This window comes from Cotesia glomerata, linkage group LG7, assembly GCF_020080835.1.
Source record: "Cotesia glomerata isolate CgM1 linkage group LG7, MPM_Cglom_v2.3, whole genome shotgun sequence".
Taxonomy (NCBI): Eukaryota; Metazoa; Arthropoda; class Insecta; order Hymenoptera; family Braconidae; genus Cotesia; species Cotesia glomerata.
Window position 1 is genome coordinate 17,861,210 of NC_058164.1, and position 17,939 is coordinate 17,879,148.

The 17,939-nt window shown below is 31.5% G+C and overlaps 2 protein-coding genes and 1 long non-coding RNA gene across 3 annotated transcripts in view; 1 reads left to right on the forward strand and 2 right to left on the reverse strand.

Annotated features, from left to right (window-relative positions):
* LOC123268762 (GTP-binding protein RAD) overlaps positions 1 to 17,939 on the reverse strand; it is a 332,020-nt gene that overhangs the window by 265,826 nt on the left and 48,255 nt on the right. The window lies entirely within an intron of this gene.
* On the forward strand, positions 2,650 to 4,580 carry LOC123268759. Its single transcript, XM_044734113.1, has 2 exons — positions 2,650 to 3,201; positions 3,279 to 4,580. Exons 1-2 carry the CDS (start codon positions 2,934 to 2,936, stop codon positions 4,421 to 4,423), a joined length of 1,413 nt encoding a protein of 470 aa, XP_044590048.1. The 5' UTR covers positions 2,650 to 2,933; the 3' UTR covers positions 4,424 to 4,580.
* Positions 11,241 to 12,782, reverse strand: LOC123268769. Its single transcript, XR_006510294.1, has 2 exons — positions 12,250 to 12,782; positions 11,241 to 12,011 (listed from the first exon to the last, which is right to left on the reverse strand). It is a non-coding gene; the product is annotated as an uncharacterized LOC123268769 (long non-coding RNA).

Here is a 17,939-nt window from a genome sequence, read left to right on the forward strand (position 1 = left end):
TACAATGGTGTCCGTTACTTCTGGGACACTCTGTATATATATATAAAGAAAGATAAAAAAGATAGCGAAATATGAAGTAAGAGCAACAGGTTTCTAAGATAAAAATAGCGCGACTTTCGAGGTCTTGAGCTGGATAGTTGATTAAAATGATAGAACCAACTATAAAAAAAATAAAAAATAAAAACAAAAATACAGATCAAATAATAACATAAGAATGAATTTTATGTTAATAAAATGTATTGATGTGAATTTTTCCCACTCGTCCCACTTAACAGTGGCTTAATCAATAAAGAATACTTAGAGAGATTCATGTAGGGAGTTTTTGTTATGGGTGTCAAAGTGGGATATTGTTTCTGATACATTTTCGTTTTTCTAATGAAGTGGATTTATCAAAAGGTTAATTAACGATTTAAGTCAACAATCAAAACATGTATACTTTAGGTGTAGGAATAAATGAAAAAGTACAAAAATAGAAGAAAAAAATAGTCATAAATTTTTATTATACATAATAAGGTGAAAACGTTATACCTAAATATAAAAATTGTAAATATAAAAAAAGAAATAATCAGGATACAGTTCACCAGTTTCCAGTGTAAATATTATAAAATATTGCATTATTCAGCAACTATAGGGGATAAAAACAGTCAAACTTACTTTTCTTTTGGGTGTACAGCCGATAATCGAAAACGTGAAGTGAACTGAGCTACCATGAATAACAACGATGACGTCGTTTAGTTATAAAGTGCTTCAGTTAGGCGTTCGACAGTATTTTTCTGCGCCGGCGCTACTAAATTCTATGTGATTTTATACATGTATGTATGAATGTATTTACACGTACATACACTATGCATATGTGTATTTCGAATCAGTTCGACTACCAACTATCTAACAACAATGTGCTTGTATCTGAGTATATCGTTTTAGGGTGACCTCTTTAAATGACATCATCATTTATTGCCTTATATAACAATTCCTTTTTTGTGAAAAAAGTAAAAATTTTTCGATACAAACGGGAATGATTTTACTTAACTATATTTTATTTGCTCTGAATATTCCTTAATTTTTGACAAATTCTACATAACAGTCATTAGGTATTGGAGAAAATAAATATTAAATAAAATTGGAAAACAATTCGGGTTATGCCATTCTTGGTTTCAGTTTTAACCGTTAGTAGGTCTAACTAAACTAAATTCGATAAGTTCTAATCTGATCAAGCAATTTCCGTAAAAGTTCAAATATGTTAAAAAACCTTAAGTACGACTATAATCGGAAATTTTAGTTTTTACTTTACTAACATTGGTTTTGGACAATATTCTTTGACTAGATAGTTGAACGACCCTGAAAAGAGAATTCGACAATACATGAACTAGACAGTTAAGCAGGTATGGGAGTTAAGTCGAAATAATGAGATCAATTTAAAATTTTTAGGATCGGTAGAAATATATTTAATACGTATTGTGTTAAAATTTCAGAGACCTAGGATTCATAGTTTAGTTATAAAACAAGATTTAAAACAGGTCATTTAACATTGTAATGACATACCAAATCTCACAACTACTCTTGTTTTAATAAATTTCACGATGAAAAAATAATGAGAAAGCTTCGAAAAACTCATTGTAAGAAAAAAAAAAATTTTCAAAAATTATTGAAAAAATAAAATTAAGTTGAGGGTACTTAGTTATAAAAATAATTGAGTTTGAAAAATCTAAATTAAAAAAAAATAGTCAGCCATAGCAAATGTGGGTTATGTTGACGGCAACGCCGTACATGGTGGGTCGCGCGGGAAATTTAAAGCTTCAATGAAATAGGTTAAAAGAAATATCAAATAGGTTAAGAAAAGTATTATAAAATTGTTGTTATTTATTATAAAACATAACATAATTAAATAATCAATATTTTAATGCTTTAATATTTTAATATTTTTAATAGCATTACTTGTAAACATAATACACACGTACACATCACAAACACGAATAGAGCAGTCAACGCATGCGCAACCGCGATAAAATTTATTGCGTTGCCAAACTTTTTAAAAAATATTTAAAATTAAAAAACTTATTATTTTATTCAAATTTAAAATAAATTATCAATTATTTGATAATAATATAGTTATTTAATGCATAAAAGATTATTTCAGTAAGCTAAATTTCATTAAATCACTAGAAAAAACTTGTTAAGTTTTCTGAAAGTACAGTCTCGAACAAAAGTAATTCTTCTCAAGTCACGTACTATAGTATAGCTATATACAGGGTGTCCCAAAAGTCACGGACGCCATTGTAGCATGTGATGAAAAAAATAATTCTGAGACGAAAAGTCCTTAGCCATTTTTCAATTAACCGCATAGATAATTAATTATTAATTAAAAATAACGTCTCTTCATTTGTTAGAGAGAGAGCGCCAGTGTCCAGTAAAGTATGTGCCAAACAAAGACACAACTAACTGTATGACTAACTAGTTTCTATAGCTAACGTAGTCACACATATTTATTTACACATTCACACGTGCAAGCGTCTTCGTTGGAACGCACTTGACTTGACACTAGTGCTCTCTCTCTAACGCATAAAAGGACGTTATTTTAATTAATAATTAATTATCTATGCGTCTGATTAAAAAATGGCTAAGGACTTTTCGTCTCAGAATTATTTTGTTTATCAGATGCTACAATGGCGTCCGTTACTTCTGGGACACTCTGTATATGCATTGTGAGATGAAACTCAGTGAACGGACTGTATGTCCTATTGGGATCCTTAGAATTTCGATACGCCAACTAGCGGATAAAACTGTAACCTCTCAAGGTAGGCTACTGTGTCAATGTTTACATCTGTTAAAAATATAAATAGTACGTTCTTGATTAAATTCAATAAGATAATATTGTTGCGAGTCCCAAAATTATCTTCGTCTTATAATCAAGACATTATTTATTACTTTTAAAAATGGAATTTCCATCTAAACCAAGTAAAAGCCATATCTATTGTTGCGTGTATGGTTGTAAAAGTCGTGCATGTAAAAATGAAACTGTTCGATTTTATAATTTTCCACAAAAAAATGAAAGTGTGATTATTTTAAAAAATAAATTTAATCAAGAAGAAAAACTCGATCGTTTTAAAGCATGGGTCAAAGTTTTAAAAATCGGTAAAACTGTTTCAAAAACAATGAGGGTATGTTCTTTACATTTTTTTGCAGAGGATTACGTTCCATCAAGTAAGTATTTTCTTCGTTTATCATTATTAATATTTCTAGCAAAAATTAAAATAATTATAATTATTGTTATGTTTAAGATTGCAAAGTGCGTAGATTGAAAAAAAATGCAGTTCCATCGATTAATCTGCCGTCTAGTACAGTTGATACAACTCTAAGCCCATCTACAGTTGAGCAGAACTCTCGAAGGCTACTAAGATTACATAATCGGTCAACTAAAAAAGAAAACTTAAATAAAGTTCATCAAGACATGCATTACAAAAAGCACCATTCTTCCGGTTGTTTTGAACTTAGTGAAGACAATATCCATTTAGCTAATGAAGAGATGATAAATGAGAACACCATGCAATGTCCTGTAGCTGAAAAAAATGATAATATTGATTTATTAATTCCATCAAACACTGTAAACAGTTGTCTCAAAATTAAAGATGCAGCAACCCAGTTTCCAGAAGTTAAAGAAATAGAAAAACAATTTCAGAATGTGAGCGTTCAAGTTTCAATAGGGTCAATCATACCAAAATTTTCAAGTTTTATTACAACTAATGATGAATTAAGCACGATGACAGGAATACCCAACTTCCAATTATTAAACACAATAAAAAAGTTAGTCGATAGAAGAACTTCATTTCATTCGAACTCCAAATTTGATAATCTAGAAATAATCGTAATGACATTTATGAAGCTTAAACAAAACATGTCATACGCATTATTGGCAGTTTTCTTTAAAATTTGTATCCCTGAAACTTGTCGAGAAAGAATTCTTAATATGATCGATGTTTTGCATGCATGTTTGAAGCCTGCTATTTATTGGCCAAGTAAAGACAATATGTCGAGAAATATGCCCCAATGCTTCAAGGATTTTTCAAATGTTCGTGCTGTTATTGACTGTATTGAAATACCGATACAAAAGTTCAAAAATTTATGCTGTCAACTTAACACTTATTCTTATTACAAAAGTTGTTATACACTAAAATTTATGACAGCTGTAACTCCGGCAGGATTAATTTCATTCATTAGCAAACCATATGGGGGTCGATCTTCAGACAATGTTATTTGCGAACAAAGTGAAATTCTAAAAATGATGGACAAAAATGACGACTTGATGGTTGATCGAGGATTTACTGTTGGTGAATTGTGTAAAAAACATGATGTAAATTTAATTATACCTCCATTTCTGAAACAAAAACAACAGTTTTCACAAGCAGAAGCGATAACAGGACGATGAATAGCCAAAGCACGAGTTCATATTGAAAGGAGTAATCAAAGAATTAAATACTTTCAGATACTTTCTTCCAAAATGCCCACCGGACTAGTCTTCAAATCTGAAGAAATATTTACCATTGTTTGTGCCGTTGTAAATTTAAGTAATCCTATTTTAAAAAATGACAAATTTTAATTTATAAAATAAGTGTATAAAAATTATAAAAATATGTTTTTTTTTTTTTATAACCTCATCTATTTTTACATTGCACAAAATACATGACTTCATATTAAAATAGATACTTAATATTGTACATAGTTATTATAATAAAAATTAATTGAAGAAACAATTATTCTTCATCTGGTTGTTCCAGTTCTTTTTCACAAACATTGTGCAACATAAATTTAAAATATATTAATTTCAATGAAAATAATAAATCTTGAGTAAATTTGTAATCGAAGCTAATAGGAATGATTTTAATGGTTTTATCAAATGAAGAATATATTATGAAATCGGTGGATGGTACATTTACGAGTGCCATGTTCATTTGAACTTGAGCATAATAAGAGTGCTTTTTTTTTAAAGTTACTTGATCATCTTTTACTTCCAACCATTTTATTTGTTCAATTACATCATCAACACTTTTTTTTTCCTTCAGTGGGGCATTTTATTTCTAAAATTTTATATGTTTTGTTATTTTTAAAAACTGCTCCATCTGGAGAGCATCCTAGCCAAGGATTACTTTTGGAAACGATCAAACCACACTGAATTACTTCATCGGATATCTGTTCTTCATAAATTTCATGAGCTAAAGGTTCATGTTCAAGACCGTATTTTGTAGCAGCATTACTAAATGAAGCTTCAAAAAAGTGATCTAAAGATTTTTTCTTCCAATCTGGCTGTTTATCATTGCGATAAGTATAAATTTTATAGGCAGTACTCGCCGTTATCCTCAACTGTCTTTCTTTTAGCCATACACTATGAAATTTATACGATTCTTCACAGATTGTTCGAACATCAGATGACAGACGAGTAAATACTTTTTGACAACATTCTTTAATTGAAAATTTGATTTTTAATTCACTTAATTTCGAAAGTAATTTAGACGTCTCTTGATTTTTTATAATGGCCATTAATTTTTCAGCGGATATTGTTATCTTGTTATCAAGAGCTTTCACAGGATCATGTCTTCCGATTCTAAATATAATAAGAAAAAAAAAAGAAAAAAAAAAAAAAAAGAAAATATTATTTTGTTTGAGAAAAAACAACTTTATTCAAAAACTTATTTTACCCTGTACTTGTGATGTCAAAATTAATATTTTAAATCACAAAATGTTGTGGACAAATATAAACCTATCTTCAATTAAGTTTACGGACATTGTTCAATAAAAACAAAAAAACTGCTCACTATAAGTCAATTAGTATAGATAAATTATTTCGATATTCAATGTATAAATAATAATAGAAAAAAATTTTTAAAAATCAAAATTACGTTACGAAAAAGTAAATTTTAATAATATAAATATTAAAAAAAATTGTTTTTTGATTTGTCGAAAATTTAAGTAGCAAAATTTCTAAAATTAATATAATAATGGAATTTAACTACTCACAATGATTGTTTTTTTCAATAGATATTCTGATATAAAATGTATAAATGCCAAAAAGCTTGTAAAAAAATTAAAAACGCTATGCTTAAAATTCATTAGTAAATCGTAGTAAATAAATATATGCCAAAAAAATAGTTGAAAAATTAATGACAATACTTAAAACAAAATTAAAAAATCGTTGCATTTACATGTGCAGAGCTAAAGCTGATAATGGATTATCATTAATCATTATTTGTCTGAATTCTTCTTCATTATCATGGTCAGTTTGTTGTATAGCATCTGCAGTATTTTCTAAAGTAGGTTCCGAATCATCATACTCGTTTGTATTATCAGCTTCACCAGGGTCCACGAAATGTACACCTTCTGTTACTTGTAATGCTACGTCGAGGTTATTTAAGGTGCAACTTTTTACTTTATTACGCTTTAATTTTCTTTCCTGTGATAATTCTATTTTGTTCGCAAGACAGTGATGTGTCATCAAAGGGTTCATGTCATATTGTTGAATATCAGACTTTTTTGGAGCATTCCACGCACACTTTTTGTCCGTGCAGGAGATAACTTTTAGATTCTCCAACTCATTTCTGAAAAAATTAATGCCCATCAATAAACTTTTAACAATATTACATTCATAATAATTATTGAATAGATATAAAATATAAATCAATAACAATAATTATAAAAATATTAGCTGACTCGGCCACGCGTTGCTGTGGCTAAAGTTTTTGTTATATTACATTTTGGAAGCAAGAATTAAATTTGCGTATCTTACGCAAAAATAATTTGGAATCATCTGAATTGCCAGTAAGAGGGGATAATAAAGGCTCCGGCGGAGCAGGTAGAGGTGACAGCACAACTTTTCCTGATACGCAGCACATGCCGGCTGCTTCATTCCGAAATTTCAATGCCTGACAATATTGACATACTTTATCCATTCCATCGATAGCAATTTTTGAATGCGCTGAGTAGTTAATATCTGGTGCATATTCAAAGGCAAGCCGAACGAATGATGCACGTGTTAATGAGCGGCTGATCCGTTGCCTTTGTCGATCTAGTACTCGTACTGTAGCTATGTTTCGTTCTCGTGCCGCTCTTGTTCTCGTAATATTCTGTTGCAGACGTTTGTCACGCTGTTCTTGAGATTCTTGTGCACGACTTTCTGCAGTCCTGATTCTTTGAGCTGCATTTCTTGTTTCGATTTGTTCTGGTAATTGCTGAGCTCTTTCAACACGTTTGCGTCGTGACCCTTTGCTGCTCGCGTTGTTGAGGTTAGATTTTTTCGGTGGCATTTGACTGAAAATAATAATTTAATCGTTTAAATATTAGAAAAAGGAACTGAAAAACATGTTATCATAGCACATTGAAATAATAAGTGCAAAATAATTTTCAATGGAGGTTAAATAAAAATAATATAAAAATTTTTGTACAATTATTGAAAAAGTGTGGGGAGCTTTGTGCCATTTTCTCATTGATATATTAATTAACTTTTATAAAACTATGTGATATTACTTACATGTATAAATTGAAATTATTGTTTCTGTGCTCCTACTGTGGCTATGTCTCGTTCTCCTGCTGCTCTTGTTCTTATGATATTCTCTTGAAGACGTTCGTTACACTGTTCTTGAGATTCTTGTGCATGACCTTCTGCTGTCCTGATTCTTTGAGCTGGATTTCTTGATTCAATTTGTTCTGCCAACTGATGGGCTCTTTTAATACGTTTGCGTCGTGCCTCTCTGGTGCTCGCGTTGTTGAGGTTAGATTTTTTCCGTGGCATTTGACTGAAAATAATAAATTAATCATTTAAATATGAGAAAAAAAAAAATTGAAAATCATTCTAATTAACTTTTATAATTATGTGATAATACTGACATGTACATATTTAAATTATAGAGTTTAAATAATAATTTCAATAAGAATTGAAATACTAATTTAATCGTTTAAATATAAGAAAAAAAATCTGAAAAACTTGTTATCATAGCACATTGAAATAATAAGTGCTAAATATTTTTTAATAGAGGTTAAATAAAGACAATAAAAAAAAATATTTGTACAACTATTGAAAAAGTGTAGGAAATTGTGTATCATTTTTGCATTGACATTTTAATTAAATTTTATAATTATGTGATAATACTTACATACATATATTCAAATTAAATTATAAAGTTTTGATCAATGAAGCACAAATAAGTAAAAAACAGGATTAATTTTACTGTATTATCTTCATTATAATATGAATGCAATTTACACTTCAGTCTAAGTAACACGTGGCCGGCTATGCTAACACCAAAAATTTAAAAAGTGGAAATAATTGAATTATACGGTATTTCGTTCACTACAAAATAAATTTAATTAATTTTATAGCGTCAACAACACGTGGTAATTATGCTGTTAAAATGTAGCTTATATGACACGTTCGTAGATTTACCATAGCAGCGCCATCTATTGGTTACTTACTCAACCCAGTCGAAAGGTATCGACATCTGTTAGAATCATTTGGAGTTAACAGATAATTGTGACTGTCAAATAATAACAGACAAATAATTAGCAATAAATTAAAATTGCGACTATAATTTGAGATTTAAACTATCCTATCTCTCAAGTTGGATCGAACTGCACATGGTGTGCAAATTTTATTATAATCGGTTAAGTGGTTTAGGAGTCCATTGAGGACAAACATTGTGACACGAGATTTATATATATTAAGATAATACTTACCGGTTCAAATAAAACAGCGTTGCTACAACATGCTTACACGCACCACCTAAACCAGCTTTGCCAGAGCAACTCATACCCATGATTCTTCCATCTTTCATAATCTCACCATTAATTTCATGAGGATCATCTCTGATACTTGACGATTGGAGACAAAATGCAATAATTTTTAAACTATTTTTTTCCTCGCTAACCTTACCGCAGTTTAACAGGTGTCCTTGATTGATGATATTTTCACCACCAGTAAAATTTTTACTATGGGGTGTAGCACCAACATAACTACAGATTTCTTGAATTGAGATACGCATTTTTTTATTCGATAATACTCAATATAAATAATTAATTAAATAAAAATAATTATCGAAACATAAATATTCCGGCTAATTTTATATTGTAAACATTGACAGAAGCCTACTTTGAGTAGTTCACTTTTTAGCCACGAGATGACTAATATTTAAGCCACACCCATCCTTAGGATCCCAATACTTCCTTAACCAAGGTTATTTGTCTAGAATAGAAGCGAACTTGGATAAGATCCTTGACCCCAAAAAGGGGTAATCCTTCAAAGACACCAACCGATAAAGTTATCGGTAGTGTAGAATTTCCATCCACTAAACCCCCCCCCCTCTCCTTATTCCCCACGCTCCTTGCAGAGAAGACTGGGTTAGAACCGCGTTAGCATTACTTCAATCCAATCTCTGCTGCGTCCAATCCCTGCTGCGTCTTACGACGTTCTCTTCTGTTTTACTGGTCCCTCTCGGAAATTGTTTCCATCAGGAGCGCCACGCGTAGACTGCATCTTCATTCCAGTCTTCTTTTCTCTTTATCATTTGGTTCACTAAGCTCGCAGGGTTGAGAGCCTTGTCTATAGTTGCTTCGGTATTTTCTCTGCGATTTCTCCAGCATTCGCACTCAAAAAATGTGTGCTTGATGTCGTCGGTTTTGTCCGAGCAGTACTTGCATCTGTCCATCTACCCTTGTCGCAATTATTCCATCTGTCCTCCCATTCCTTCTGTGTTCCTGCCTTTGTTCTTGCTCTGGTATTGTTCGTGTTTTCTCCTCCCGTTTTGAGGTCGTACAGTTTTTCCCTTTTGAATGCTAGAAGGTTGATGGGGGAGCCCCTTTAAGACCAGTACATCTGCTTTGGAGATTGTGCGATAGACGCAAGTCACCCTGAGCGCTCCTCACCGTTGTATTGCTGCTATCTTCTGCCGATGAGTCTTCTGCTTTCGAATATCTGCTCATACTTCCGCTCCATAGAGCAGGTTGAGAGAACAACTTCAAGTTTTGTTAAATGAAGAATAAATTTCATTTTTCCATTTCTTTAGGAATTGAAAAAATACTCGACAGAAACTGACCTCTTCTTCAATATATTCCTAAATCGCTTCATGAATAAGAGATCATTCACAGCTTCTTGCATTGAAGACTTATTATTCACGCAAGCAAAATCATTTTTCAGACGTAGATTCACTTCGTTAGTGCTAATAGAGTAACCTAACCACGAGCAAAATACGAACTTGTGTATCACGGAGTACTTAATACTTCCGAAAAATATGGCCAGAGGCAATCGATGTAAGGTTTACTATACGATTTTCGGTCGGAAACGAACTGATGTTTGGTTGACGTTAATGCGTTTGTATATGATTTGGATTATATTAAAAATGGATTAAGGGGGTATTCTGGTCTAGAAATTTGAAAAAATTGATTTTTTTTTGCATATTTTCAAAGTTTAGACCCTTAAGAACATGTCCTTAAATGGATTTTTCAAAATTCGAATTATTTTCGGAGATACAGTAGATTTTGTGATGCAGCATCTAAGCCGGCCGATCGGAGTGAGTCACACAATTGTGAGCTTCTGCTTCTTCAAAAAAAGGCAGAACAGCTCGATTAGCGGAAAGAACTTCGCAAAACGTCGAGTATGAAGAAGAAGAAGGCCCAATGTATGGATCTGGGATCACCAATTAATCCAAAGTAAGTATTAAATATTATTATCTGAGTTATTCTACTAGAATTGTTTCTCAAACTTTAAACGCGTTTTTCTCGAAACTACTTTTTTTGAAGTTGTGGACATGATAACTCAAGTTCTACGAAACAGATTCCGTTGAAATTTGGTGGGAATCTTCTTTATATATCTCTCTATCGCGTCTGTCTTGGATTTAAAAAAATTTCAATTTGGAGTATTTTTAAAAAATTCAAAAAGGTAAAAAAGGGGTAAAAAAAATTGATATTTCATGTCGATGCCATTTTGTGATTTTTTTTTTTTTTCTTGGCTAAGGTCAATGCGATAGCGACATCTTTACTAATTGAGAATTTTTTTAATTTTTTTATTCCAGATCACTACAAGGGCTGGAATCATGTCAACCAGGGTGCACCGTTTTTTTTTTGTAGCCCCCACTTAACCGACCTGTAATTTTTCGAATTTCTCATTTTTTTTGTTTTTTTAATTTTTTTTTATATTCTTGAAATGTCAATAAACATCATATAAAAAAACGGATGGTAAAAATATTTTTCCTTTTTTTTTATGCTAGTTTGAAAAATGCCTAAAATTTAGGCTTCTAGACCAGAATACCCCCTTAAGGGGGTATTCTGGTCTAGAAATTTGAAAAAATCGATTTTTTTTTTGCAAAATTTCCAAGTTTAGACCCTTAAAAATATGTCCTTAAATGGATTTTTCAAAATTCGAATTATTTTCGAAGATACAGTCGATTTTGTCACGCAGCATCTAAACCGGCCGATCGTCGCGAATCACACAATAAACAGTGGCAGTTCCTGGAAGACTTGAGCACTCGTTCTTTCCAAGAACTCTTTTGTTTTCGACATAAGCCTTCATATATATTCAATATATATTTTTATACTTCTATATATACCTTTATACATACTTAATATACTAGGAATATACATACTAAATATACCAGGAACTGTTCAATGCGAAAGTTATAATGTTGATATTGTTTATCATTTATTAGTCTGTTCAGTTTAGTTTCAATCTTGAAGCGAAGTAGACAAGTGCTCTGTGGATAGTTTTGTGAAATAATAAATTTTGTTTTTTTTATTTGCTTAAAAATGGATAGAAAAAGTGCGCGGGGGAGCAGTAGTCGTCTAGATAGGCACAAGAAGAAACGATTTTCATCAAATCAATTTACCGCTGAAAAAGATTGTAGTTATACGAGTGCTTCCGCAGCAAAGTTAAAAAAGTTTGGAGATGAGGAAATAGTTATTAACAAAAATTTTGGGTACTGTCTTCTGGAATTTTTCTCAGTTTTTCAAACTCTCTCAACTTTAATTGTGTGTGCTACCTGCAAAGAAGAAATTAAATTTTCTCAAACGGCACCACGCGGTTTAGGATGTAAAATTAGATTACAGTGCAGTTGTGAAAATGTTCGATACATTCAATTATGTCCGTTGGTGAACAAAGCTTATGAAATTAATCGCCGGATCGTTACAGCTATGAGACTTTTAGGAGTAGGAAGAGAAGGAATAAATATTTTTTGTAGTGTCATGGATATATGCAAAGGTTTATGTATCAGTACTTACTACAGTTGTCTTGATAATTTACATACAGCCGCAAGTGCAATTTACGATCAGCTAATATCAAAAGCTGTAAAAGAAGAGCAAGAATTATTATCAGAATTTGAGTCTAATGAAAATCCAAAACACTTGACGGTTTCTGGAGATGGCACCTGGAAGAAGCGAGGGTTTACTTCACTTTTTGGCGTTACAACCCTTATTGGTAAATACAGTAAAAAAGTTATCGATACTGTCGTAAAATCTAGTTTTTGCCAAGGCTGTAACTTGTGGAAAGAAAAGAAGAAATCTGATCCTCAAGCTTATCAAGATTGGTATGAGGAACATGAAGATTCATGTGCCATCAATCATCGGGGAAGTGCTGGGAAAATGGAGGTAGATGCTGTTGTCGAGATGTTCAACAGATCGGTCGAGAAGCACGGGGTAAAGTACATAAAATATATTGGAGATGGAGACTCCAAGACATTTAAAGGTATTCTTGATATCAACCCGTATGATGATGATCCAGTCGTAGAAAAAAAAGAGTGTGTTGGGCATGTCCAGAAACGTATGGGTTCCAGATTGCGTAAAGCAAAAAGACAATAGTGGTATTGGCGGCAGAGGAGCTGGTAAATTGACAGATAAAGTAATCAATGAGTTGAGTTTATACTACGGTCTGGCAATTCGTCGGCATCCTGATTGTTTGCAGAGTATGAAGAATGAAATATGGGCTACTTATTATCATAAAAGTTCAAGCGATAAGAATCCACAACACATGTACTGCCCAACTGGTTCGTCAAGCTGGTGTAAATGGCAACAAGCCTCAGCTGAGAACACTCTTGAAGAGTTTGTCCACGAACATCCCCCCCTTGATGAAAAAGTATTGAAAGTAATTGAGCCCATTTATACCAGTTTATCGTCTGACGATTTACTACATCGATGTTTGGGATCCGAAACTCAAAATAACAATGAATCGCTCAATTCATTAATATGGACTTTTGCTCCCAAGCATATTCACGCTGGATCTCAAACAATTCAAATTGCGAATTATTTAGCTGTTGCCATTTTTAATGAAGGTTATTTACCCATCTTAAAAATGATGGAACTTATGGGCATCACCGTTGGTACTGAAGCTCATTCATTTGCTATCAGACGTAACGAAGTTCGGATTGAGCGCTCTGAGCTACGAGCTACTGCTGCTTCCAAAGAAGGCAGAACAGCTCGATTAGCTGAAAGAACTTCACAAAACATCGAATATGAAGTTGAGGAAGGCCCAATGTATGGATCTGGAATCGCCGATTAATCCAAAGTGAGTATTGAATGTTATTATACGAGTTATTCTACTATAATTGTTTCTCAAACTTTAAACGCGTTTTTCTCAAAACTACTTTTTTTGAAGTGGTTGACATGATATCTCAAGTTCTACCCGACCGATTCTTTTGAAATTTGGTGGGAATCTTCTTTATATATCTCTCTATCGCGTCTGCCTTGGATTTTAAAAAAATTTCAATTTGGAGTATTTTTAAAAAATTCAAAAAGGTCAAAAAAAGGGGGTAAAAAAAAAATTGATATTTCATGTCGACGCCATTTTGTGAATTTTATTTTTTTTTCTTGACTAAAGTCAACGCGATAGCGACATCTTTACAGATTGAGAATTTTTCAAATTTTTTTGTTTCAAATCACTACAAGGGCTGGAATCATGTCAACTAGAGTGCACCGTTTTTTTTGTAGCCCCCACTTCACCGACCTGTAATTTGTCCAATTTATCATTTTTTTTTTTTTTCAATTTTTTTTTATATTCTTGAAACGTTAATAAATATCATATAAAAAAACCGATAGTAAAAATGTTCTTAATTTTTTTTTTATGTTAGTTTGAAAAATGCCTAAAATTTAGGCTTCTAGACCAGAATACCCCCTTAAGAGTGAAGAAAAGGGTATCACGAAAACTTGGTGACGCTCGACAATTTTGTAAAGCTTTGAGAGCGAGTCGAATGGGCTTGATAACGTTTATAGCGGTGAACAAAATCTAACATACGTTGCATCAGTTATTCTTCTTTTTAGTTTAATAATAACCTCAATAGAATTATTAAATGATGATTAATATTTGAATTACACGAGACGTGAGAACTAAAAAAATAGTGTGTCGTCAAACATTTCACGAAAAATAAGGTTATAAAGTGGAAAAATAAAAGATTTCTTCAGCGTGAGAGAAATGTAGATCAGTAAACTCTATCATTAGATCAAAGGCTAGCGGTGAAAGATGAAAAGCTGAAATAATGTAAACAAATAGTGAAGAGTAAGCTGAAATATAAAAACAAAAAATTTTGAATTTTAGCAGATATCACATAGACTTAGATTGATCGGTATTCACAATGTACCAGCCTATAATATTTATATTCTAGCAGGACACATATAACTGGACAATAACTCTTTGCTCAATATTGGTCAGTAGAAGAAACTATTAGAAAACATCTTGGAAAAATTCTGCTGGCTCGTGCTCATAGAGATTTTTGGAAATGTATGACCGATTTATCCTACGATAAACAGAATAGATGGAAAGTGACAACTGCCAGAGAGAGGAAATCTGGATATAAATTATCAAATGATTAAATATTTTCATAATCCAGAAAATAACCTTCTACATTGTTTTTTTTTTTTTTTTTTTTTGAAAAGTTTATTTTTATTTTTCCACAAACAAAAGTTACATAAATGTTAATGCAGATTAAAAAATACAATAAAAAAACTGTAACATAATTATAATAAATAATATTATTTTATCTTAGCTAGCTATAATAAATAGATCTCGCTAAGAGACATATTGGAAATTGCACTATATAGTGTCAGAAACATAATTAATTTTAACATTCTTAGTTAAGCCATATAATTTTAAAGAGAAGCAAAAAGTTGTGTAATATAAAAGCAGCTAAATATTTAAAGGGAAGGTGTGGGATAAGGAGTAGGACGGGAAAGAACCTTCTACTTTGATTGATCAACTCCATAAACTAATCCGACCTTGAGCTTGAAAAACCACGTCGACCACCGCTAATCCGGTTAAAATCGGTTGATTCGTTCGAGAGATATCGTGAACGAAAGAAAATCGAAAAAAGTGTTTTTTTCACATAACTTCGACATTTCTTTTCGGGTCGTTTTTGATGAAATAGAACAATTTTTAGAACTTAAAAAACTGCATCGATCGCCGCCAAGAACGTCGAAATCGGTTAATTGGTTCGAGAGATGTCCTCGACGAAATATTTGGAAACAAGTGTTTTTTTAACATAACTACGACATTTTTTGGAACAACTTTTAAACGGCTTCACCGATCAATTTCAAAAACTTATCAGCTATTAACATAAAAAAAATTACGTCGATCACCGTCAAGCCGGTCAAAATTGGTCGATTCGTTCAAGAGATATCGTAAACGAAAGAAAACCGAAAAAAGTGTTTTTTCGGAATTACTCAAAATTTCCTAATTTAATCAATGCAATATTGAAAATTCTTCATGAGGCTAAAAAAACTGCGTCGAATGCCGCCAACCACGTTAAAATCGGTTGATTCATTCAAAAGTTATTGCGGTTTGAAAATTCAAAAAATATTGTTTTATGAAACTTCTATCAGACTTTTGAGCTCAGAGAGCTCAAAAACATCATTAATGCAATTTTAAGCACCTATACGGAGGAAAATTAATAGGAGTATTTACTATACGAAAATATTAACTCCTACTATCTGAAATGGTTATAAAATTAATTAGTCACAAAGTAATAGATGTTATCATTGACAATTGTACTAGTTACTATTAATAATGGTAACGATTACTGTCGAAAATGATAATTGTAATTATTAAAAATTATAACTGCTATAATCGAAGATGGTAACTGTAACCATCTCAGATTGTAAAAATTCTGAAAGAAAAAATAATATAAATTTATTTAATTTAATTCTTTATTTGCATCCATATTTTAGTTATGAACATTTTTTCCTTTAAAATATTAAAACAAATAATAACACAATCGTTTAAATCCATATATGATAAAAATTTCCAAATATTAGAGCTGTTATTGATTATTTTGAATGATTGACTATGATTATCAAAATAGCAATCATCCAAGATTTGGATTACTAAAAAAGTCTTATTATTATCAATTATTAATATTTTTTCACAAGATAAAATAATAAAACATCATTTGATGGTTCCATTATAATTTAATTAATTGTAATCCTATCATCTATATTATTGAGAGAATATCATTAAGAGAAAATGCTCCTTAGCGGTTTCGGCAACACGGTGAAAGCACGGTTAATTCACGGTCGTTTCGCCGTATAAGATTCGTTTTTGTTGAGCGATTTTTCAGTCAGCATCGGATACCGTTGTGAAAGACGTCTACTATAAATTTATCAAATATATACGGTGATTTCACGATGCAAACATTAGTTATGCACCTCCAAGTAATAAAGAAGTGAGTAATAAACGTCTGTTTTACGACAGTTGATGGACCGACTGTGAGTGCAGAAAAGATGAATGTACGCAAGTGAACCTACGACGTTATGACCGACACTGTGCATCCACCACCGAGTGACGGTTTTTTGACAGACGATCGATTGATGATCTACGATTTTTACTTAGGTAAAAAATCGGGGTAACCAAGTAAAAATTTGGTTTTTCGACGAGTGAAGTATAATAACTATACAGAATAAAAATCATAAAGTAACAGTGAAAAATTTTCACAACGATACTCGTCAAGCACTGTCAAACGACGGTCGTTCGATAGTCAAGCGACGATCATTTATCAACACTGTGAATTTACGGTGCTTTCACCGTCATTTGACGATCATTTTATCGTGACCATGAATCCACCAGGGACTCTATCTCTAGATTCATAATTAATAAATGACCTTATATCTTGTGAATTATTGACATTTTTACAGATGTAAGCTCACTCCGACATTATACTCATCGAGACCTTTCATTTGAGTACCCACATCAATATTTCATACATTTATATATATATATATATATATATATATATATATATATATATATATATATATATATATATATATATATATATATATATATATTAGGGTGCTTTTTTGCGACTATTTTTTTTTTCGTTTCCATCCCGAAATTTTGTTGGAAATACACCCAAAAAATTCCCTGAAAGTTTGAGCCCTTAATATTAATATTAAGTACTCCTACACAGCGTGTGAAGATTTCCCATTTGAAATATACGAGAACTTTCATTTTTTTTTTTAAATTTCTATAGCTCAGTGGCATTTCATAGCATCACTTTGACCATGGACGGGTTTTTTTCAGAATTGAATGCTCTACAAAAGTGTCCATTGTCGCGAAGTCGTAACTCATACTGGCGGGGTAGTACGGACCACCAAACCGAATTTTTTATAGAATTCTTGTTTTTTCACTCATTATCTCATAAACAACAAGACATACAGAAAAAATATTAATGATAATTTTGTAGGAAATTCAATTCTCTACAAAAAAGGTCCTCAGCACCAAATCACTAAGATCGATATTTTCTGAGATATTAATCATTGAAGTTTACGTAGCATTGAATTTCCACAAAATGTTGAATCAAATCTTAAAAAATAATGATTTTTTTATTCGTATCATAATTATAATTAGTAATTACTTATTGATTAAGTTATAAATTTAACGTAAAAAATTTTTAATTGTATTTTTCTGAAGTTTTTTATTTTTAAATAAA